This window comes from Rhipicephalus microplus, chromosome 2 (genome assembly GCF_043290135.1).
Source record: "Rhipicephalus microplus isolate Deutch F79 chromosome 2, USDA_Rmic, whole genome shotgun sequence".
NCBI lineage: Eukaryota > Metazoa > Arthropoda > Arachnida > Ixodida > Ixodidae > Rhipicephalus > Rhipicephalus microplus.
Genome location: NC_134701.1, coordinates 168,081,734 through 168,106,601, shown reverse-complemented (window position 1 = coordinate 168,106,601; position 24,868 = coordinate 168,081,734). Strand labels below are relative to the sequence as shown.

Below are 24,868 nucleotides of genomic sequence, written 5' to 3'. Positions count from 1 at the left end.
AGCAATATTGATTTATAAGCATCCGTTTAACTTCTCATATATGCTTGACTAGAATCAAATTGGTGTCTCACTTCCTAGCGCACACACCTCTTATTTTCAACCTACGCAGCACCAATTCTGCCGCAAGTATTATAGCATCGAATTAACCCTCACAGCATCACTGCTTCGGTCGTCTCCTGCTGCACACCCGCTTCATTGGCTTGGCCCTAAAGGGGCCCCTCACTAAGTTTGACCATTCAATATCTCGCCTGCCCAAATTTAAAACGCTACGCACTGCCGAAATTAGTCATATTTGAAGTTTAACACTGCTTCTCCTTCTTCTCGTGGGCGCACGCCCAAAAATGAGGGGATGGTGTACACGACTGCATGGCCCTATGTAGATGGTAGTACTGTGACGTCGCCAACTGAAGCACGTCACACTGCGATAATTATTTGACAAGACGTGTAGTTTGTGTAATTTGTTACTTGAATGTGTTAGTAAAACTTCATAGAAATAAAAATTCGGCAGATGCCACGCACCTTGGGAATCAATGCTACGCAGGCATGCACATGGGAGGCGACTGTGTTGCAATTCTTTGCCGAGTGAAACGTCACGAAGTGGCGCTAAGGATATGTGCAAATTCAAGCACATAGATAGGTAAAACATCCACATATGTTTTATATAACCAGTTGTTTATCGTTGCGTAACGATACTAGCAGCAATACGGATATTAGTAACACCAGATGCGTTAAGCTCATATGAAGTGCTAGTGCTTGCGAGGATGCTCTAGCTCTGGATGCCGCTACATAAATGAACTTCACTGGATGGCCCCTAACTACAATAATTGGCGTTAACTCGACGTGATAGCTGTATAGCAGGAGTGCCAGTGTAGTGGTCAGTAACTTCAATAGTCAGCACTGCAACCAGAATTCACGCTTCACGAACATTATGGTCTATTTGAAAAGTATTTCCGACACCTGGCGTGGCTCTGTGGTAAAATACTCGATTGCCAGGCAGAGTTCTGGGGTTCGATTCCTGCTTTTTATTCTTTGCATCGATCGTGTCAACGCTGCCAATTTCAGAATTTTCTTAACGCTCGCGCGTTAAAATTACTACGTGTTCTTGCTGTTCCTGAGTAGATATAGAGTGCCGATTACCTGTGGCACATACCCGCATATCAGTGTCAGATAGCCGCCCGCGGTTACTTAGAAAGATAGATTGACACTAAAAGTGCCTGCAATACGCAAAGAAATGCTTCCCATTTAAATTAAAATCTCACAAATGGAATGCTTGTGTCTTGTTTTTTTTTCATTTTTACTGCTAATCAAAGTGATATGCGAGACTAAACCAGTAAGTATTAATCATTTGCACATGCTAAGCCGATGCAGAAACTACAAAAAAACACATGCTGTCAATTCAAAAACACCATGCTTTGTTGCCACAATTTTTTTATCCTCAAGAGCAACTCTTAATGTGTCCTCAAAACTGTTACTGTGTACAATTTTCTGAAAAGCTTCCTATTCTCGCGAACATGCGTTTTTAATGCGTATTTACTATGCGCCATAGACACATTATCGCATAAAAAAATCCACTATATTTTCTCAAAACTTCCTCCCAAAGAAGTGCTGCAAGGTTAAACGTTCCCTAAAGTCAGCCCAGTTTCACAAAAGCCAAACTCTAGGAATTCAGTACTGCCGCAATAGTCTGGCACACAAGCTAAATCAGAAAGGGTCAATAACAACAGCGGCCAGTCAGTATAACACTGCTATTGAAAAAATAATATTAAGTATACGTAAACGCGTTCCATTATAGGGGTGTGTACAGCAACCTCACATCGACATCTAAGGCGACGCTGTTCCGGAAAGCGAGTGGCTCCGCCGGCTACCGACTGTCGCGTGTTCGGCTGAGCAGGAGGCTGCCAGGACACCTTGCCAGTGTGACAGCGCCGACGCCGCATCCGCATACTGCCATGCCAGCCAGTCAGCCAAGTGTTGAAGCCAAACCACGTTGGTAAGTGGCTCGAACTTGGTGGGGTTCTTGCTCACCAGGTCGGCGATCCTTGTGCACACGGTGACCTCGTCTTCGGCTTTCACGAACTCGTAGAAACGCTCGAAATCCATGAGTTCAACCCGTGTTCCAATGCGTATTCTCGCCAGTTGAAGCCCCTGAAGCCGGACCTTCAGCCCGGCACTAGGGATCCGCACGATATGGCCCCGTAGCGTGAACTCGACGCGTGGTGAGCGCGTTGGGCGAACGAGCACGGCGCCGGCAACTGGGAGGAGGTGTTCGAACTCTAGCTCGGCTTCGGCGACGGCTAGGGCCCAACACGCTTGACCAAGCACGCTTAGCGCTTGTTCCGGATCGGTCAACGTGTAATTCGGGAGGGGGCTCCAGCCGGGCTGCATCTCTGTCACCAGGTAGTCGGCTACCAGTTCCGGTTCTTCAGAAGCTGCAGCCGAATGCAGGAGTTTGTCGTCGTACTGCATTCGGGCGTTTGACAATAGCCTCGGATACTTGTCCCTCACTAGAGTGCTTCTATTGTCCACGAAAAAGGCCGAGGTACGGTTGTCGACGCTGTCCTTGAGATTACTTAGCTCTCTGGAAATTCGGAGACGTGATGTATGCCATGGGATATCCATTTCGCGAAGCTTAAGTACACCGACAAGCCTCTCTCCCTGACTTCCTAGCACGTGGAACACATCTCCCCTGCCAGGCTCCTCCCAGTGAAGCTTGGTCACCTGACAGTCTTCATGTATGACGTGCAGGAAATCGACGGGCTTGGAGCGCTTGCATAATGCCACAAGCGGAAGCCATGACCCCGTGTTCATCACCTGGTAGCAGCAGTCAGCTTCGGTGGGCCGCCCAATGCGCTTGACGATGGCGAGGCTCTCGAGGCTGTCAGAAGAGCTGCTCTCCGGCAGAGGCGCAAGAGAGAGTGCGGGCTGCTTCCACTGGGCGCGTGCCTTACGCGGCGAAGATTGCATGGAAGTTGTGGTCGTACCTGCGCCAGCTGTGCGCCAACGTTTGGTTGTCTTCGTTAGTGACCGCCGTATAATCGTTGGCCGATGAAGAGGGCTGGTCGCTAACGTGATGCGAAAGTCGTCCGAGCCTGAGTTACACGGGCAACTTTCATGAGTGCTACTTGTTGGTCCCGTCGACGAGTTGCTCGCAAAGGACCCCTCAAGGTGACGCGTGGGTTGCTCGCTCTTCGTTCGGCATGCGCCTCTCTTGATCGTAATTACATCGCGCTGACCAGTAGCTGTTGGTTCAAACAAGCTCTCATTTCTAGAGTGATCTATTTGGCTGGTTATGACTTCAGAGTTTTCGTTCACTGTAGTATGGGCTCTGTTCTCAAGCCAATTCGGGTAAGGGTTTGGGGAAAGAGCGTCATTAGAGCAGAAACGGCTGTCAGCGCCGAACATCTGGTGTACGTCCGAGCGGCTCGCATTAAAGGATTGCTGCGGGAAGACAGTCTTGTTCGGCTGCACGTGTAGAGACTTTCGTTCCTTCTCAGCGTAATAAGTACTGCTCTCATGCTCGCTGGCCACAGGCGAAAGCGTTGTTTTGGATATGTCAAGCTCGGTTGTCGGATTTGGTTGCCTTTGGGGTAGAAAGCTGATCTGTTCAGGTGTAGCTGTATTTACTGAAGGATCTACTATTTCTCTCCCATGCGGTGAGTCGTCAGCTGCCTTTGATGTCCACATAACGGGCTCCGAGACTGACTGGCCCACTAATTTCCGAGGCAACTCAACTGTTTCTCTTTCTCTCCTAGACGACTGATGGTCGTCATTAAGTTTCGATGATGCTGGTCGATACGTAGGCCCATGGGCAAGTGATTGGGAAGGCAGGTCAGGATCACTCGCTTCCAACGTACTGTAAAGGGCAGCGCCTTGGCTTCTGTACCGGCTTCGAAGCCAAAGGGCGGCGATCATTAGACATATCGTTATGGCCATAAGGACGAAGCAAGCCACCAAAAGACACAGAGCTGTACGGCGGAAACCCCGCAGGTGGTGCTTGCGGCGCTTGGAAGCAGACGTCGAAAAATCATTCGGGTCCAGTGACGTGAAGCGGATGCTGTCTCGGCGTCGCAATCTGTCGGAGGCTCTCGGTCTTGTTATCACCGCTGCGCGGCCTTTGTAGCCAAACTGCCAACTCTCGGTCGTGCGGTTGTAAGTTATATGGGAAATGGCGCCGTTACCTTTCATCGCAGTTAAGCTGTTAGCGACGAGAGAGCGCTCGGTTCCTGTGACTCGCACTGGGAAAACGTCGAATTTTTTCACAGCCGTACTCGTAAATGACGACCACAGGGCGTTTCTTGACACGCCTTCTTGAAACGAACGCATGTGGCGAGTTCTGGGCCATGGCGAACTCCTGATAGTGGCTGTAGTGTAGGAGTGCGGTGATGCGTTGTAAAATATGCGCACTTCTTTGGCGTTCCTACTAGCTTCGTCTTCGCGACTTACTACGCTCCTGTTGTACGCGATGCGCTCTTTGGCGATGTCGAACACGTAACGGACTGCAGGAATGCCGCGTTGCTTGAAGGCATGCTTGGATGCATCCGCATTCGTAGCGCTGAAGTTCGGCCCGTTTTCTTCAGAAATGCTCCCACCGTAGCCATCATCTCGGCGGGCGTGGGCGTTTGCGATGGAGACGGCGTACACGATGCAGAAGGTGGGGCGCAGTGTGCGAACGAGACGTGCCATCATTCTCCAACTGGAAGAGAACGTCCAGCCAGGCGTCAGTGAAAACTGAAGCACTTCGATACTTTCACCAACGTTCCTTTCACAGCTTCTTCTTCCTTGAAACAGCCAAGCGGATGCACGTGAACGGCTCTGTGCCTGAACGGAAGCCATGTTGTTGTTGTTGTTCACCTATTTATTGTGGCGCATGCCCACTATGAGGGATTGGACAAGAATCGAGTGGTATTAAAAATTACTGATCAATTTTGGAATCTTGTTCTTGTCACCTAGAAGATCTTGGCTCATACCTACTGGGGGGATTGGCAACACTGTACCTTATACTGTCAATTTTTATACAATTCTTGCTAAAAGAAAGAGAAATCAGGTAAGACCAATATTAACATTGTTTTAAAAAAGGTGAAAAATGCAAAAGAGTTCGATAAACGAGAATTAAATATTAGCAAAAAAGAAGGGTGACAAAGAATTGATTCATCTGGTGGTACCACTAGCAGCGTATCCTTCCGGTTGCCTGAATGATGATGATGATGATGATGATGATGATGACGACGACGACGACGACGACGCTGATGGTCTTAAAATCGTTGGTACCTATCCACTCTGTGGGATCGGCCATGTGTTGACGTAAGCAACGGAGAGAAAGCAAACTTTTTTCTTCTACGAGTTGGCAGGTTTTATCCAGAAGGTAAATTGAACATGCTTCTTTATTGATACCAGCTTTGAAAGGTTAATCTAACCTACACATGGTCGAACAATATCTCCAGGTTAGTCACATGTATTTAAGAGTAATATACGTTAAAATTTAATTGGGAGGCATCGAGTATCCATGTTCCTGCAGCTAGATAGCGTTGTCGGTAAGTGTTTAGCCAGTAGTATCGTTTCCAAACGTTATCTTTCGCTTCATGAAAGCTACCGGGTCATAATAGTTAGGCGCCAAGCAAAGAGTTTTATAACGACATAACGACCGTAAACTGAATATTACATATTCATAAACGGCGATATGCGAGTTCGTCAGGAAAGATGACAGTGAGGCTTTCACAAAAAAAGTAACAACTTCGTCGCGAATGCGAAGCATTGAACATAATATCAACAAATTGGACGGTCATGCGCAGAATGGCAAGCAGATTGAAGCGTGCCCGACGTTTCTCACACAAATTACGCACAAAACATACTCACAGGTACAAATGAACGCGAAGAAGCGTCTCAGTTGTTAATTTGCTGTGTCTGAAAAGCGCGCCTTTTTCGCAAACGGAGGCTGTGCAATGGTTGAAGTGACCTTTGTACGCCCCATACCTACAACAGAATTGCTCGAGCGCAAACTGCGGTGAGAGATGAGAGCCGCCGCGCGCTCATTGCGCCATCTTCCTAATAATGCAGAAAACACGACAGCCCCCCCCCCCCCCGAGATGCCTGCCAACAGCGGTAGAGTGGCAGACATAAATTGCTTGACTTTTGAACGTTTAAAGAGGTACCCTTCGGTGACGCAGTGGTGAACACCTCACATTCACGACGCGAAGGTCCCACGGTCGATTCCCTGCATCGGAGTCTTTTAAAAATGATAGCCTTTCTTGGGGACCTTCGACGCAAAGCTTTTGGTCTGTCTGTACATTTTTCCACCCTTACCTGTACCGGATACTCGGAACGGCACCAGCAGATACCCAAAACGCCCGACCCCATCCACAGCGCCCACCAATGTTGCTCAAGATTCATCATTCATACTTGTGCGATTGTCAATAAACGCAATTATTGCGCATATCTGAGGCCCCATAACAACACGTATGTATTCTGTATGTGCGTCTCTTACTAGAAAAGGCATACATAAGTAATTCTAAGGACCGTAGCGTTTATAACGATGTGCTGATCATGCAACGGTTGAAGGAAAAGGCGAGTGTTTCCAACGCTGTGCTAAGACGGAGGTCCCTAGATGAAACAAGTTTCATCTAGGGACCTTAGCTAAGACGACACGGTCGTGGCACCTATCCGTCGCCTTGCGTTCTACACCTTATAAACACTGAAAACTGCCATATAGCGCTCATGTCTCGCGTGTGACGTGACTTGGTGCCCTCGTTCGCCTCCGTTGCACGCTCGAGGCACTCTAACGCCAGAATACCATTCATTGATTTATTGCGCAGAACATCAAATAAATGTTTTCTTCACTCTTTCCACACGCAAGCCTATCGTCTTTCGAAGACATTTGCACATTACCATGCAGCTCCGGGCCAAGTTTTTCTAGATTTTGTTTTGCGTTTTCATATATATAGATACATCTACGGTGCATGACGTCAACGCCCACGCTGGCAGCGAAATCTAGCCGAAAGTGTCCATATTTGCGATCGCAATAATTCATGGACTATACATTTTTTACAAACTTGATATAAACGCGCCATGAGCATGCCTTACCTGTCATTCCTAAAACTAAAGGTGCACAAAATATCCAGCACACGTTCGTTCAACCGGAGGTTGAAGCAGTGTCTGTGGCTGCATTTCGTGGTTCTAAATCCCAAAACAGCCCGCTACAAATACAGCAACGTGTTACATCCTGTTAAATTTCTAAAGAAGTAAGAAACCTCGGCCTCCAAATGCTTTTTTGATCGAAGCCAACTGTAGTTGCGCTTGGTTCGCCGCATTGCGCTTTTGTCTGAATCTGATTGATGATTCATTGATTGACTTGAAAACCACCATACGATTATGAGAGACGCCGCAGTGGAGAGCTCCGGAAATTTCGACCACCTGGAGTTTTTTAACGTGCACCCAAGTCTGAGCACACGGGCCTACAACATTTACGCCTGCATAGGAAATGCAGCCGCCGCCATTGGGATTCGATCTCGCGACCTGCGGGTCAGCAGCCGAGTACCTTAGCCACTACACCACCGTGGCGGGGCTTTTTTGAATCTCCCCAAACCGGACAGAGTGAAAAGATGACCTAGTAGTTACGACCTGGGATTGATTTATGTGTGGGGTTTAACGTCCCAAAACCAACATATGATTATGAGAGATGCCGTAGTGGAGGGCTCCGGAAATTTTGACCAACTGGGATTCTTCAACGTGCACCCATGACCTGGGATCTTGCTCATGTTTCAGACAAAAAAAGATTGAGTCACCTCTTCATATTAATCAGCGAGATAGATAGATAGATAGATAGATAGATAGATAGATAGATAGATAGATAGATAGATAGATAGATAGATAGATAGATAGATAGATAGATAGATAGATAGATAGATAGATAGATAGATAGATAGATAGATAGATAGATAGATAGATAGATAGATAGATAGATAGATAGATAGATAGATAGATAGACAGACAGACAGACAGACAGACAGACAGACAGACAGACAGACAGACAGACAGACAGACAGACAGACAGACAGACAGATAGATAGATAGATAGATAGATAGATAGATAGATAGATAGATAGATAGATAGATAGATAGATAGATAGATAGATAGATAGATAGATAGATAGATAGATAGATAGATAGATAGATAGATAGATAGATAGATAGATAGATAGATAGATAGATAGATAGATAGATAGATAGATAGATAGATACGCTCAGCATTGGACGACCCACTCGTTACGCAGTTCGCATTGTGCGACGACTGCTTTTCTTTCGCTGTTTTAAAACGCTTTATAAGTCGTGTTAACGCGATTGCTTTCTCGACACCAACCCTGCCTAAGGCAAGTTTGCCAACAAGTCTCAAGCACCGGTGTGGCTCAGTCACTCTGTTTCTGGACACGGACGCGTTCAGACGCTGCATGTCGTGCTCCGTAGGAGCGGTTGAAGCGGCCGAGTCGGGCCGTGCTAACAGGAACGCTGCAACGGAAAATGACGAGTACCGTTTCATTCTGCCTAATCTGTCCCAGTGAACGCTCCGTTTTAATCACTGTTTTAAATTTAAACACTTAAAACTAAACGCTGTTTTAGGATTGGAACTGCCCATTTCAAATTTGGAAGTTGCAAGAGCCACTGAACAGCTGAACCCAGGAAAGTCACCTGGCCCAGACGGGTTGAGTCCGGCCTTTCACAAAACGTTTTAAATCCGATTTTTAAGTGTGAATACACTTTATAAGCGACCCCAAACCATCCACCGCCGTCGGCGGCGTCCGCAGTCTTCTTTCTATCTTTAAAAGAAAGAGGACTTGGCGGGCCGCAGCGCGACGCTCTACCGAATAAGCCACGGACGCGACGCTGATATCGGTGTCAGTAACGCGTCTTATATCTTTAACGCCGCTGCGCGCGTCCCCCTCCCCCTTCGCTCACTCCTCCGCTCTCCTCGCTCGCTGCAGCTACGCGCGCACCCCTCTCTCTCGCGCGCCCGCCTTCTCTCTCAGTCTCCCGTCTAGAGCGGGTCGTGCGATGGACGTCCCGAAGGCAACGCTACCATCAACAACGAATGCAGTACAACCGAATGCCAGCACTGCACCCGTCGTTGGAGGTGACGGTACCGCGGTGGTTTTGCCGACGTTGGAAGACAAGGCGGCGCTGCGAAGGGCTCGTGAGACCGAACGTAAGCGGGCGAAGCGTGCAGCGGATGCCGAACTGCGCGCTCGCGAGGCCGAGGACAAGCGGGCGAAGCGTGCAGCGGATGGTGAACTGCGCGCTCGCGAGGCCGAGATGAGGCGTCAGCATCGAGCCGCGAACGCGGCCCAAGAAGCGGAACGACAACGCAAGCGTCAGGCGGAGAAGGGCGATGAAGGCCGGCGTCAAGACGCCGCTCGCAATCGTCAACGGCGAGTGGACGTTCACGAAGCCGTTCGAGCCAGTGAACGTGCCGCGCGGGAGAGGGTGCGAGCCCTGGACTTAGCTCGTCCAGACGCGTGTTTCAAACGCGACTTTGTGGATCGCAGCTTCGGTCACAGCTGCACCGTGTGTGACCAGCTGCGCCGTGTGTGACCGGCTGTGGACGAATAGGTGCTAATCTGTAGTGTAGTTTGTGTGTGTGTGTGTGACGCGCTCGCGATGTGTGCATTTAATGCATCGTACGAAAATCATGAAGTGTAAATAAATAATACTTCATATATAATGTATCTGTGTACAAATGCTTCATGAAAAACAACACTTAAATTCATTAATTACACTTTAATCATCATCATCAGTAATAAAACTCCCAAGCATTTCCCCGAGGGTGAACATGGTTAAGTGCGAATGCACGGGGTGATGCTATGAGGGGGAGTAAAGTTAAAATCCGTTGGCATTCGCCAGTGAGTTAACGTAAACTCCCCCGTGTGATCAAATTGCGATTCCCAGGAACCATTACACCATAAAGGCACCATAGTGTGATTAATAAATATAATAGTGCTAATTAATAAATACCCCTCATAGCATCACCCCGTGCGTTCGCACTTAACCATGTTCACCCTCGGGGAAACGCTTGGGAGTTTTTTCTCCAATTTAGACTTGTCTTTTCAATGAAGTTTACAAGTATAAAATGTTGCCTCCCAGCTTTCTGACGGCGCACACTATTATAATCCCCAAAAAAGAGGATGAAGCTCAACTACGCAATAGGAAGTCGTATCACCCAATTACTTTAACGAATTTAGATTACAAGATCTTCATGAAAATATTATCTAAGCGATTACAGGGCGTAATAAAAAAATAGTTGGTCCGCACCAGACGTGCGAAATCAAAGGGCGCACAGTTGTGACTAACATACATAAGGCCAGAACTGTTCTGTAGTGCTGTGATGCGACTGATACATGTGTAGCAATGCTTCAGTTGGCTTTAGAATAGATTTTGATCTTGTGTCACATTATGTTAATTTGAGTGTCTTGTATTTTCTAAACGTAGGCTGCATTATCAAAAAGGGAGTGGCTATGGCGTATAATGGCTGTACAACACGTATAATTGTTAATAAGTTGGTGGGTGCGCGCATTGATTTGCAACGCTCCGTGGATCAGGGCTGCTCTCTTTCACCACTGCTGTTCAGTCCGTTGTTAGAGCATTTCTGTGTGAGTATGATTAACAGTAGTGCCGTCCGTGGATTCAAACTGCATGAGAATGAAGTACGGTTACTTGCATATGATGATGATGTGGCAGTTTTCTGCTCAGATCACGACAGTGTTAACAAAGTAGTCCATATTGCAAAACAGTTTTGTACGGTCAGTGGGAGTTCAGTAAGCTGGGGAAAATGCTTGGGATATTGGCATGGGGATTGGCCTTCCACTTCAGACGTTTTTGCCAACATGTCATGGATAAATCAGCCTGCGAAATATTTGGGTGTTCCACCGGAATTTTATCGTGACAGTGAGCCATACTGACGGCGGCAAGCCACTGAAATGCGTGAAAAAATAGATAAGGTTAGAGGATGGGACTTTTCGATTTTCACACGGGCCACCATATGTAATATTTTTTTGTCTCTATACTCTGGTACACAATACAGGATTTGCATTGCTCGCGTATAAATGTGCAGAAGCTACACCGTGTGTTTGCAGCATTTATATGGGGACCAGTGCGGGAACAGTTCTGTCGCATAAGTCTTTTTTGCTGTGTTCTGTTCGGTGGTCTCAGTCTGTCACATTTATTTTTAAGACAGGTTGTTAGTCGTTTTATGTTTCTGCGAGACACAAGAGACCCGTTTTTACGTGAAGTTATTCAGCTGATGCTTGGAAGAGCTTTACCTTCACTAGTTGTCACCTCAAACTACGTGCATGGGGCGCTTTATGGTTATTTAAAAGAAGTCATCGGTGCATGCAATCGGCACGTTTCCCTAGTGAATATCTTGCGGGAACAAAACGAAAAAGGTTGTATAGACACATTCTTGACATTGTTTTACCGGTACCACTTTACAGGAGTTTGTATCCTGCAGGACGTGGCCAAAAATGTACTGGCCCAAGTACAAAAAAATGGTTGTACCATCTAGTTCAAAATCATTTTTTCTTTGAGCTCCATACAGGGACTCTAGAAGTTAAAACGTGGATGCAAGAAAGGGAGCTGTTTGTACGGTGGGGAACGCACTGTTTCCTCTGTCGTAAACCTGAAACCATCGGACATGTCCTTCTGGATTGTTGGAAAGGGGTGTTCTTCTGGCACATTCCGCAGAGTGAAATCAAAAGAGATTTAACGATTGATGCCTGCGGGATCAGGTTTTTATTAATGAATGAAGAAGACGATGGAGCACTTTATGATACTGGTATGTTGCTCGGCTTTCACAGTATTTGGAAAAGTACATGGCAGTCCGCCATGCCGATATCAATACACTGCCTATTTATGAATATTTTCGCCAAATGATCACGAAGTTTATAGAAGAGTGTAATACTAAAGACGCAATTCCAGAGTGCCTCGAACATCTTGAAGCACTTATTCGTATAAAGGAATTCTAGTCGCTATGTAACCATTCGGTTCGTTACATCTGTATGTACTGTTTATGCACTGAATTATTATTTTATGATGTGAAAAAGTAAGTAATAGCGAAAAAACTGGCGTAAAAACAAAACCGGCGTGGCTCAGTGGTAGACTATTGGGCTGGCACCCAGCGTACCTGGGCTCGAGCACCACTGTGTCACTGGTGCTAGGTTTTTTGTTTATAATTTAGCACGATGTGGTTACGTACACCGGCGGCGGCGGCCGACAACTATGGCGCTGCTAGAGACCCGAGTTGCGATCTCATAACAGCTTTTGCTGTAAAATAAAAGCGGGCCAAGAATGGACCCTTGAGAGACACCTTGATTAGTAGTAAAAAAACTGATAATGTAGAGCGAACATAAATAGCCTGCATATTTTAATTAGTGTTAGGGTAGGTCTAACAATACCAATAGACGTGAGTTTGGTTACCAAGATGATGTTGAGAGAGTCAAAAACTTAGGTTTGGTCAATGAAAAATGCTCGAGCTAATTTACCAGAATCCCTCGTTTTTGTTTATATATTATCGGTGAAAGTTAACAATGCGATATTGGTCGAGAAAGCAGGTCTGAAATCAAACTAATCAGGAGTTGGAATGGAAAATTTAGAAAAGTGATTACTGATGCGTTTCTCGATACACTTCTCTGTTATTTTAATAAAAGCTCATAAAATAGCTATAGGGCGACAGTTAGATATGAAAGTTCTCTCATCATTCTTGTACACTGGCAATATTTTGGCTTCTATTAGTTGTAATAAAAAATGAACCTGTCTTGAAAATTACATCGACAGCACGTGAAGGAGAGATGGCAATATGGTTGGCAATTAGCTTAATGCTGTACGAGTGAATTTTGTCAACTCCAGCAGAGGTTACGTTAAGATTAAAAATAATGCCAATAATTTCATTAGGGCCTGTTGCCAGAAAGTATAAGGATTGTGAAGAACGGACCTGAGATTTATTTGGCGATGGGAGGGGACTAGAAGCAAAATTACAGTAAAATAAGTTGGATTCATTAGCAATATCAATTGGCTGGTCTATGACACGGTCAGCAATTTGAAGCTCAGTGAGAGGTAATTAGGACGTGACCATGTTTAAGAAGGAGTTAATAATTTCTCATTGTTCTTGAGTGTTGCTACCATCAAACCTTATTTCTTCCTAGTAATAATTTTTGGGGTGTTTTTAAGAGTTTATCGAGAGTATTAGAACAGAGAGTGTAACTATCTTTTGATTAATATTGAAGGGATCGCGTATCACTTTGTTGAAAATGTTTTTTTTTTATTTTTTGCCAATGCATCCCAATATACTGTTTGACAGTTTGCGCTACAAAACGTTCCGAACACTCCCAGTCAAACAAACATCACCTACTATTACGCCATTGTTTAGCGTAATGCGATATGTGACAGCTGTACGTGCGCTTTGATTTGGTGATATGTTGAGCCGAAGATGTTGAGAAGCATCTACAGCGGCACATTCCTCTTTATTTCAAGGTTTTATTATTTTACAGCCAAGGCTGTTAGGGTTTAGGTTGCCCATGTTCCATAGATAGAAACTTAGAAAGGTAGCACGATGAACCGAAACGCAAATTTTAGACCTTTTCTTTATCGCCTTCCTTTTCTAACTCTTCTGCTTCCCTACCACAAGACGTTCACCGATTCTTTTTTTTTTTTGAGAGGAATGCAATAGCTTTATGGGTAGGTTAACGGGTACAGAGGGAAGGAAAGAGACATTCTCAGCAAAAAGAAAGACACAGCATATTCAAGGAGTGCATGATGATGAGTAGGGCGAAGCATCTAAAAGTCCGTCCACGCTTTCGTCCATCCATTCGTTCTTGGTTCCATCCGTCCAACTCTGCGACCATCTGTCCGTCCATGCGTTCACGAGACATTACAAGCGAATTCGCGAGACATTACGTAACAAGCAGATAGTTTTAGGAGTGCATGTAATGCGGTGAGTGATATAGTTCTATAGCAAGCTGTGCGTAAAGGTCACATATTTCAGCATCCTTCTGCTTGCCACTGAAATTCAACGATCTGTAGCGGTTGACGACTTTGATACAAGACGATGACTTCGGTGCGTGCTGCGCATGAGGTCGCCCATGCTACAACAAAACGGCGGCCATTGGAGGTACGCAGGCGGGGGTTTATTGCCAATGACTTCTTGGGATTGGTTTGCACTGAAATGTTCTCTTAAAGTCTATTTTTCATATATGTATAGGCATATTAGACCCCCTACATCTTTTTTTTTTCTCTGAAAACCACGAATTGTGGGGTGACCGTGTCATGGCGCTTTAGGCAAGCAACATGCACCCAGACTACTACAACTTTACTGAAAACTACCAGACAACGTTACACAGCTACGTTATACTTCACACGATGGGCTGTCACCAATTCCGATAAAAAAAAATGAATAGGCCTTTCAGAACGGACCGGTGTTATTCGCAATAAGGTAAATTACGCCGTATACAGTGGGCTCTTCGCAATGGCACTAGAAGCAGGTGTTCTGAGAGAGCTTCCTCCACCTATTGTTACGTGTATATGCATTCCACTTCATGCGGCGTGGTTGAGGTGTCCAGCCAGAATCGATGCGTGGCCGCGAGAAGCGAAGCTTGAATGAGGAGGTGATGCGAATAGAGCCCGGCTATGCCCTCTCGTTTACTCTTGAAGGCAAGGCGAAACGTCCTCGGAATGTTTCAGCATACTGAATATACCTGAAAGGACTCAAGTTCGAAGTAAAGAAAACAGCTTTTTTCTTTCTTTTTCTTTGCCGCCCTGTAAAGCACGGATTGGCGTCCTTGAACATACTGTTAATCAGTCTTGTCTCGGCACTTCTTTGGAACACTTTGACTGACCTCTCTCTTTCAACCTCTCTTCGCAACAGCTACGACGTGAAATCAGGGAAAGGGACACCAAAACCAAGATTTTATAGCCTTTGAAGACTGGCCGCACGCTGTTCAAACGTTTACCGACGTCATCCAGAGCAGCGACACGCAACAGCGACACAGGCTCAGTGCGTGGGCACGATTTGCGATGACGCACTTTCGTCCGCTCTATTTTTTTTTTTTTTTTGATGTGCAGATTGTCGGATGCGAAGCGTTTCTCTGCGCTTCGCTTTACTGCAGTCTCTTACGTCGCTTCATCCTCCTGGATCGTCCTACTGGCGTTACGTAAGTTCCGCGGCCTAACGGTCTTCCGGAGGAACACTTACACAGTAAAAATTTTTGCACCCAAAAGGGTGTAAAAAGGGTGCTTTTACGAGAAAGCACCCTTCGCAACACCCTTTCACACCCATTAATGGTCGATTGAAAAAAAAGCACCCCTTTGTTTGGGTGCTTGCCTCAATAGCACGCTAAAATAGGCTCTAAGGGTGCTTTTGTGCCTGAGAAGGGTGTAGGTGCCGATTCATCAGATGGAATATGCAGCATAAGAAGAACACATAATTATAATATTTGGGATTTTACGTATCAAAAACCTCGATATGATTATGAGGGTCGTCGTAGTGGAAAGCTGCATAGATTTTCACTATTTGATGTTCTTTATCGAGCGCTCATAACGCACAGTGCAAAGGCTTCTACCTTTTCGCCTCCGCCTTAATTCGACAGCCACGGCCGGCATCGAACCCGCGACCTTCGGATTGGCGGCCGAGCAGCGCAGCTACTGCACGAATATGTGGACCTTGCGTTAAATGACGGCCTAATTGACTTAGAATGTGTGAAGGTGCTCTCCGAATTCTGCAGAATGTCAGCAGAAGCAAATCGCGTTTCATCTATAATGGCAATTAACTGCAATCCATGTTACGAAAGCTTTCCTTAGCGTTGGTTATAAGCTGCATGTTTGCTATGGATTATATACACACAAATAATGTTCGCCCGAGTATGGGTGTGTGTGCGTGTAAGCGCGATTGTGTGTACACCCGTGCATGTGTGCGTGCACGTGTATGTGCGAGTCCGTGCTTGTGTTAAGCGTGCCTGTGCACATGTGTACGCCCATGCATGCGTGCGTTTATGGTCGCGTGTGTGTGTGGTCGTATGTATGTATACGTGTATGTGTGTGCGCCTGTGAAAAAGTATGCGTGTGTATCAGCCCGTGCGCCCTCGAATTTCGTGTGTGTGTGTGTGTGTGTGCGGGGGGGGAGGCACTGCTTCTTATTGTTTAAGGTCCCACACCTGTTCAGACTGGGAGTCTATATGGGAGGTGGCTTAAGGAATGGCGGTTGTCAACGCACTGTACATGGACTATTCAGTACATGGAAAACAGCTGCACATTTTCGTACCTGATCGTTGCTTACGAACTTGCTGTGGTAGCTGATTAGGTCCGCTGAGGTGCTTCTACGCTCGAAAACGTGGGTTATGACCAATTCCCTCGGAAAGCTGTCACTGCACTTATGCACAACCATCGTTTATATTAACAACGTTTAACAAGAACGTGCCCTGCCTTTGCTACAGGTGCTTAGCTAGCTCATTGGGTAACCATATGGAATTATGTTCTAATCATGTGGTCAGCAAAAAGTTTGTTATAACAACATCGGCACGTTTCGTGGTGCGTGACAAGCCTTCTAAACATCCGCGACTGTGGATTAATTTGTTCCAGCTTCGACTACGCATTCAGTGTTTGCGGCACCATACGCGGAAGTGCCAGACACAGACAATGCAAAAAGAAATTCCTCTGGAAAAAGGTGTAGCGATGCTCTCCCGCTAATGCCACCGAGGACGAAATAATTATTGTTTCTGGCCATTTCATGGTGCACTTTGTTTTCCGCAAGTTTTGCTTCGCTATTTTTCGCCCACTGCAATGGCATTCCGTCAAAATAGAAAAGAACCCGAGGCTGGTAAATAACCTGCGTCGCTGTGCGACTGGCTGGAAGGAGAGTTGCCATTTACAAGGAGTCATTCCGCGATGAACGGCCGTCCGCCGTATGCGCCATAGCGTTTGCCTTTCGGCGCCGTCCTGGCGGGTTTCTCGCTCTTCCCCCCCCCCTCCCCCCGCTCACCCCGGCCAGCGTTGCTCCCACAGCGGCGGCGTAGATAAGCGAATAGTTGCGTCACCGAACACCTGCGTCGACAGCTGCGGCGCCGGCGCCAGTGCCTCCTCCTTCTCTCTCTCAACGTCGCTCTCTCTGTCTCATCGTCTTTCAAATGCGTTGCGTTGGTCTGGGGTCTTGGTCGCTGTGTGTGTTCTAGCGAACAGGCGCATATTCAATGGGGGTCACGCATGACACCGTGTTCGAAGCGACGCTCGGATTAAGGAATATTCATGGAGTGGCGGACACGGACAACGTTGGCCTGTTAACGGTGAGTGTACTGTTTTCGTAAATAGTAATCATACAGCGCTAGCTGGGCGCCTGCAGCAGCTCTGCCGAAGTAGGCTGCCAGCCATTTACAACAGCATGCGTTCGCGGGCCTGTTGCAGATGCCCGATTAAACGTGTGACTTAACGAGTTCACACTGCTATGCGCGATGTTGTGTAAGTACCTGCATCACTCATACAGTGAGTGATGTGATCACTTTACAAGGGCGGGATTAGTTGCTGATCGCACATTGTCTCTACACTGCACGAAGTGATTGATATTGTTTTAAGATTTGCTTTGGGCTACATCGTAATAACATTTCTATTAATACTCAAATGTGCAACGTGCTTCTGTAGGTGTAAGCGCAAAAAAAGAAAGAAAAAGCAAAATTTATGTACAGAGGCGCACTGTACGAAATGGCTTTTTTTTTTGCTTAAAGACGGTATAGTTGGAGGTGCTGATATGCCGCGATGCTCCCAGCATGTGCGCCTCGGTCTTTTAAGCTATTTAGGACAAGTGCCACCAGCAACAGGGAAAGATCTAGCAGACTTCCAAAGGCGCGTTGTTGTGGCCATCGCCGTGCGTTGTTTTCCCTCGTTTCTGTTTGCTGTTTTCGTGCTTCGCTTTCATCTGCGATAATGTTCGGCGTTATAACAGAATCGAGAGAGTATACGTCACTGTCGGAGCTATGTGCGGTAGCTCTAGCATAAGCCATGGCTGCTGCAACGTAGTCGGCGTCTGCGCGCGTTGGTGTCGTTCGAGCGCTCTTACTTGCGTGATTGTGTTTAACTGAGTATTTAGGCACGGGTTACGTTTGTAAATCCCGTAGTCAACAATCGCTAATAGCGTGCCCCTGATTACCATCAGAGGATGGGCTTGGTTGTCGAAATATGCCAGACGCTTTTTCTGAAAGCAAGCTTTGAATTTTTTTTTAAAAGAAGTACTTTCATACGTGCAAGGCAGTGCCTATTGCAGGCCCGCAACTCTTTAAAACTGGACGAGCTATCACATCTTTTATCAAATTACAATGAATTAAGATGATTTAATTATAGATGACGAATTTCTGTGCTAGATTAGGTGCACAAAACACATGTTCGCAGCCCTACGTCTAGAAAGCAGGCAAATAGGAAGCACAGCGTCAAATTTGGATTAGATTCCATTGACGGAGCGTCTTGTGAGAGTAGAAAGAACGAGACAATTGTTCATTTTTGATGCCCCTATAGAGGCAGTCAGAATTGCACTGATTGGTGACTTGTAACAATTCCTTAGATTGTTAGAGGCGTGATTAAAGTCAGTAAATCTTTTACTTTTTTTTGCAGACCTCTTCGCTAGTGCCACGCCCAAGATCATTTGTTCTCATGTAAAAGAGAAAGCAGAGATGTCTTCACTGTTTGTACATGAAGAGGTAAGTTTCTTGTGCATTTTGATTAATGTTACATGTTCTGAACGTTGTACTTTAGGAATTGGTTTTCGCACTGGCTCACTACCCTAGAAGGAATTTGATTCTTAGGTGAGTTCAGGCTTTCGTAAGTGCCATTTTTGAGCTGTAGTCTTACACTTCACCTCATTTCGGGAATTTGCTGTATGCTGGAAAACTCTTATATTTATCATACGAAATTATTGAAATGTATGGGTTGTATGCTTCGAGTTCAGTGTAATGTCAATTACACGCCATTTCGAAGGATACACACTACACATTCTTTATATATGGTGCTGCCAGAACAGCACGAACATCCTTTTATGAGAAGTCATATTTGCTCTTATTACAGGATGAGAGGGTGCCGCTGACGTCCTGCGTAGTCTACCCCCCGGCCCCAGCCTAGAGCAAGCCTACTTCCTGAACCTCCACATGGATAACCGAAAAATCTTCCGTGTCAGTAATGACGAAGAAGGAGTGACAGCACTGATGAGTTGATTTTTTTTTATTTTTAACATTGTCTACGGCCGCAAGGCCTTTAACATCCACCGTGATTGAGCGGCTTTTTCTCGGCGCGAGTTTAGAGTTTATCAAAGAAGTTGTTCAGGCAGTACGACGCTAAAAATTTTAGTGTCACAATGCCTGAACAACTTTTTCTAGTGTGGTCATGGTAGATGAACAAACATTGTTATTTGTGTAAGTTATTTTGCTTAAATATAGCTGGACCATTCCATGCCAAACGTCCCAGCCACTTTGGCGACCATCTGAATTGTATTTGAAAAAAAAAGTGCTGACTTACTGCGTTGAAAACAGTAAACTGCTAGAATATTTCAGCGAGAAAAAAAGTTTTGTTCATGTGGCTGGCCTATAACTTCCTGGCATAATGCCGTCTGTGTGCTGTTTGTGGAAAATTTCGTTTTAAAACTACCGCTTATTTTTTCTAAAGCAAATTCGGTCTACCTGTTAAGTAAATCTGTAAGGTATTTGAAGCTCAATAATAATAGCGCAATTTTTTTGCCACATTCGCTTCCAAGAATAAAGCCAAAATGTGTTATGTTTGCATTTTTTATTGCAATATTGCACTTTGTATGAATATCTGAGCAGTAAATACTTACTCCACAGAAGGTATATTTTGAGGAAAAAATATCTTTAGACCTCTCAAGCTGCTAAAATATACGAGAAAATATCACGAATTTCACAAAATTGTGATTTTTGTCTGTATTGAGATGCAATTTGCTCCATGTTGTGATACAATGAAAACTCATCATTATACCTAAATTGTAAGGAAATGAAATTTTTTCTGTAATAAAAATCTTATCGCAAAAACACAGGAAAGAGCGCTGTCAACTGAATTTTATTGAAGGTGCTACGAGCGTTTTTATACTGAGCACAAGACCAGGGCTCATCTGCAACAACACATGTGTGACCAAGACAAAATAATTTTAACCGAGAAAGAATACTCTTTTTTGGAAAAGATAAGTGAAGGTGTACTGATGCATTGATCCTTGGCCTTCCTGATAAAAAGTTCTAAATTCTCTCATTTTTCTGCTTGCTTTTTTTTTTCGAAAACCGTGTTTTATGAAACCTAGGACTACACTTACATTCTTTACGGTGCCCGGCCATGAGACTACTATAGCCCTTCTTAACATTTAGAGCGTGCTGTCTTGCTTGATCATTGAAGCATTCCCCAGTTTGTCCTATGTTTACTTTTCCACATGTTAGCGGCATCTTATACACATTAGATTGGCATTCAGTAAACCTATTCTAGTGACGAATGGTGCAACATTGACTATTTCTGTTGCTGTAAGTACATGCACTTTTGAATGCTTGCAAGGGGTGGAAAACAACAATGTCATATCTGCTGGCTCTTTTCCTAAAATTGTGAGACACCTTCTGTACGTAGTACCGTGTGACATGCAAAGGTGATTGGTCACTCTCTTTTTCTTTTGGTCCTGTTTCCTTTAACTTTACTTTCTGCAGGAGGGTTTCGCAAACAAGTGTGATGATGCTGTTGGGGTATTGGCTGGTGCTATCAGCCCAGGAGTGCTAAAAATGTTCTGCCTTTTCATAGTGGGCATTCAAAATTAGTAGAAAGAGGAATTGATACCACATGTACTCAGGCCACCCTTCAGAAGTCATGTTAGCACAAGGGTGAGGTCAGGTGTAAAAACCAGATTAAAAGACTAAAAGATGCTGGCTATCCCAACAGAGTCATCACACCCGTTGGCAAAACCCTCCTGCAGAAAGTAAAGTTAAAGAAGACAGGACCAACAAAAAACAATGACCAAAACCTTTGCATGTTATACCACATCATGTGTCTCACAATAAAAAAATAGCCAGCAGATATGATATTAGCGTGTTGTTTTCCACCCCTTGCAAGCTTTCAAAAGTGTGTGTACTAAACAGCAACAGGAATACTCAATCTTGCCCCATTCGTCACGAGAATAGGTTTACTTAATGCCAATTTAACGTTTGTAGAAGTATTTTTTATCAGGTAAACCAATGATCAGTGCATCACTACACGTTCACTTATCCTTTCCGAAAGGGAGTATCCTTTTCACAGTTAAGATTATTTTGTAGTGCTCACACGTGTCATCGCGCATGAACACGGTTCTTGTACTCCGTATAAAAGCGCTCGTAGCACATTCATTAAATTCAGTTGACAGTCGGAGCTCTTTCCTGTCCTTTCTGTCTCTTCCTAAAGTTGTCGCGCTGTGACTAGCACACAACCACGATGAACCAACTCTCCCAAATTAAGTTCTTGTTACGTAACACGTAGACCGAGTTTCATATGGAAAGAAGGAGCGGTGCTTTTAAAATACAATTTTTCACATACAACACCTAGACGGCATTCCAGGAAGTTCAGAGGGCAGCCACGTGACCAAATATTTTTTTCTCTCCTAAATATTCCAGAAGTTCACTATTTTCAATGCAGCACGAGTTTTTCGAATACATTTGAGATGGTTGCCAAAATGGCTGGGACATTTGGCATAAAGTGACCCAGCTGTGTCATTAGCCATAATTATGCATTACCTCTTTTGTTTTTGTGTGTTTTGACTCAGTTTCGTGTTCGTTTTTAGTTTATTGTGTTTCTGATCATTGTATTGGTTTCTTAAGTATTCGCTAAAGTTATATGTGCGAAAACCCGTATATGTTTGCATGTACATAATTTCTCATAACCAATTGTTATACATCCAGGAATACAAAGCTTAATCCACTGTGATTGTATACATTTGAAAACACTATTCATATATATTTTTGTGTGCATCACTTCTTGGGAACGATTGTGTACATGAAGGTGTATATAGTGAAATCATGGTGATTGTATATATTTGAAAGAATCATAAGTATATATTTGCCTGTATTTCATTCCTATTAACCGATTGTGTACATGAAGGAGTATTAAACTGGAAACCACTGGGATTGTAGATACTTGAAAGAATTATAGGGATATATTAGCGTATATTTCATTTGTAGTCTCTATGTACTTGAAGCAGTATACTTAACTGAAACCAGTGTAATTGTATGTTGCAAAGAATTGTCGATGAAGTGAAACTGAATAAATATAATAAACATTTGAGGTGTTGCATGTGTAGTGTACGTATACGTGAACGTATATCTGTTGAAAAAGTTGTGTGGCAGAAAAAAAGTTTATGTTTTATTTGCCTATTAAATAAACGCAATATGCAAGGGCAGCAAGGCTTCATTTTCTGTAACGCGCATTATGCATATACTGTGAAGTATATGTAGATCCAGCACAAGTTCATACACGATAGTACGCGTTTATATTTTTGCCCAGACGCAATGAATGGAGCTCGACAGGTGGCGCACCATTGATAATCAGGACCACTTTCTTCAAGTAGTGTGTAATCAGTGCATGCTGATATCTATTAGTGCAGTCTAAAAGAATAGTGGCATCCCTGCCATGGGCGCTCAACACCCTTGTGCACCCTTCTCGCACCCTCCTCAGAGGGTGCTAAAAAAGTGATGGACATCGAAGGCACCCTTCCTTAAGGGTGTTTTTGTAGCACCCTACAGTTTTTTACATGTACACCCTATTCTAAGGGTGCATAAAAAAGCACCCTTTTTGGAAGGTGCTGAACTAACACCCTTAGGGTGTCGTCCACGGGACAAGCTCATTTACACCCTTCTGGGTGTAAAAATTTTTACTGTGTATGCGACGTGTATACGGGTATCTGGAAGCAATCGAAACAAGCAAATGTGAGAGGGATACAAGAAGAAAAAAAGAGAAGATGCAAAGCCCAGGCAACAGACATAAAGAAATCACAGGGGTAATTGAGCCGTGTTCAGTTTCGCGGTCAGCGATAGCCAGCGAGAAACGCGAACTTACATCGCCATGCCTTCGCTTCTATCCTTGGAGCCCTTTCAGGAGGGCCATTACGTAATGTCGATGACATCTATGAGGGGGAAGTCAAGGGGAAGCCGCTACCTTTCTGGCTGTGATCAATGTCTACAGATATAATACAAAGCAGGTCGGAGCCGTGAGGTGAGGCTAATGACATTTCCGTTCAGAGCGCCCAGCAACAGGAATGTGAAGTGGTTAGCGAAAACGACAATGTGTATAATATGACAGAAGGTCTTTACCTTTTTTGGTACTTTTAGGGGTTCTAATACTGTCCCAATGCGGGCTTGCGGGTGTGGCTTCCTGTTGCACCGGGCACGTGTGTTCATGTGCATTGCGTCCCCAATAATAAGCGCTACTTTATAATTTCTTTAGTGCAGGAAAACTGGTGTTAAAAAAAAGGTCCACGGGACTAAATCAGCTTTTTTCTTGTTACAGTTGTTGATAGCCCCGGCTATCAGCTTGGCAAAGGCAGAACTTGGTGGAACGACGCCTACACAGTAAAATTTTTTACACCCAGAAGGGTGTAAATGAGCTTGTCCCGTGGACGACACCCTAAGGGTGTTAATTCAGCACCTTCCAAAAGGGTGCTTTTTCATGCACCCTTAGAATAGGGTGTACATGTAAAAAAACTGTAGGGTGTTACAAAAACACCCTTAAGGAAGGGTGCCTTCGATGTCCATCACTTTTTTAGCACCCTCTGAGGAGGGTGCGAGAAGGGTGCACAAGGGTGTTGAGCGCCCATGGCAGGGGTGCCACTATTCTTTTAGACTGCACTAATAGATATCAGCATGCACTGATTACACACTACTTGAAGAAAGTGGTCCTGATTATCAATGGTGCGCCACCTGTCGAGCTCCATTTATTGCGTCTGGGCAAAAATATAAACGCGTACTATCGTGTATGAACTTGTGCTGGATCTACATATACTTCACAGTATATGCATAATGCGCGTTACAGAAAATGAAGCCTTGCTGCCCTTGCATATTGCGTTTATTTAATAGGCAAATAAAACAAACTTTTTTTCTGCCACACAACTTTTTCACCAGATATACGTTCACGTATACGTACACTACACATGCAACACCTCAAATGTTTATTATATTTATTCAGTTTCACTTCATCGACAATTCTTTGCAACATACAATTACACTGGTTTCAGTTAAGTATACTGCTTCAAGTACATAGAGACTACAAATGAAATATACGCTAATATATCCCTATAATTCTTTCAAGTATCTACAATCCCAGTGGTTTCCAGTTTAATACTCCTTCATGTACACAATCGGTTAATAGGAATGAAATACAGGCAAATATATACTTATGATTCTTTCAAATATATACAATCACCATGATTTCACTATATACACCTTCATGTACACAATTGTTCCCAAGAAGTGATGCACACAAAAATATATATGAATAGTGTTTTCAAATGTATACAATCACAGTGGATTAAGCTTTGTATTCCTGGATGTATAACAATTGGTTATGAGAAATTATGTACATGCAAACATATACGAGTTTTCGCACATATAACTTTAGCGAATACTTAAGAAACCAATACAATGATCAGAAACACAATAAACTAAAAACGAACACGAAACTGAGTCAAAACACACAAAAACAAAAGAGGTAATGCATAATTATGGCTAATGATACAGCTGGGTCACTTTATGCCAAATGTCCCAGCCATTTTGGCAACCATCTCAAATGTATTCGAAAAACTCGTGCTGCATTGAAAATAGTGAACTTCTGGAATATTTAGGAGAGAAAAAAATAT

At 44.5% G+C, this 24,868-nt stretch overlaps 2 protein-coding genes across 2 annotated transcripts in view; both read right to left on the bottom strand.

The window, feature by feature from the left end:
- Nucleotides 1–24,868, bottom strand: part of LOC119169665 (vesicular glutamate transporter 3) — a 230,896-nt gene that overhangs the window by 108,629 nt on the left and 97,399 nt on the right. The gene's annotated exons all lie outside the window — the stretch shown is intronic.
- On the bottom strand, nucleotides 1,822–2,964 carry LOC119169666 (serine/threonine-protein kinase haspin homolog). Its single transcript, XM_037420696.2, has one exon. It carries the CDS (start codon nucleotides 2,962–2,964, stop codon nucleotides 1,822–1,824), a length of 1,143 nt encoding a protein of 380 aa, XP_037276593.2.

Bases quoted from the DNA above. Each gene is read 5' to 3' on its own strand.
- LOC119169666 (XM_037420696.2), bottom strand. From the start codon at position 2,964: ATGCAATCTTCGCCGCGTAAGGCACGCGCCCAGTGGAAGCAGCCCGCA.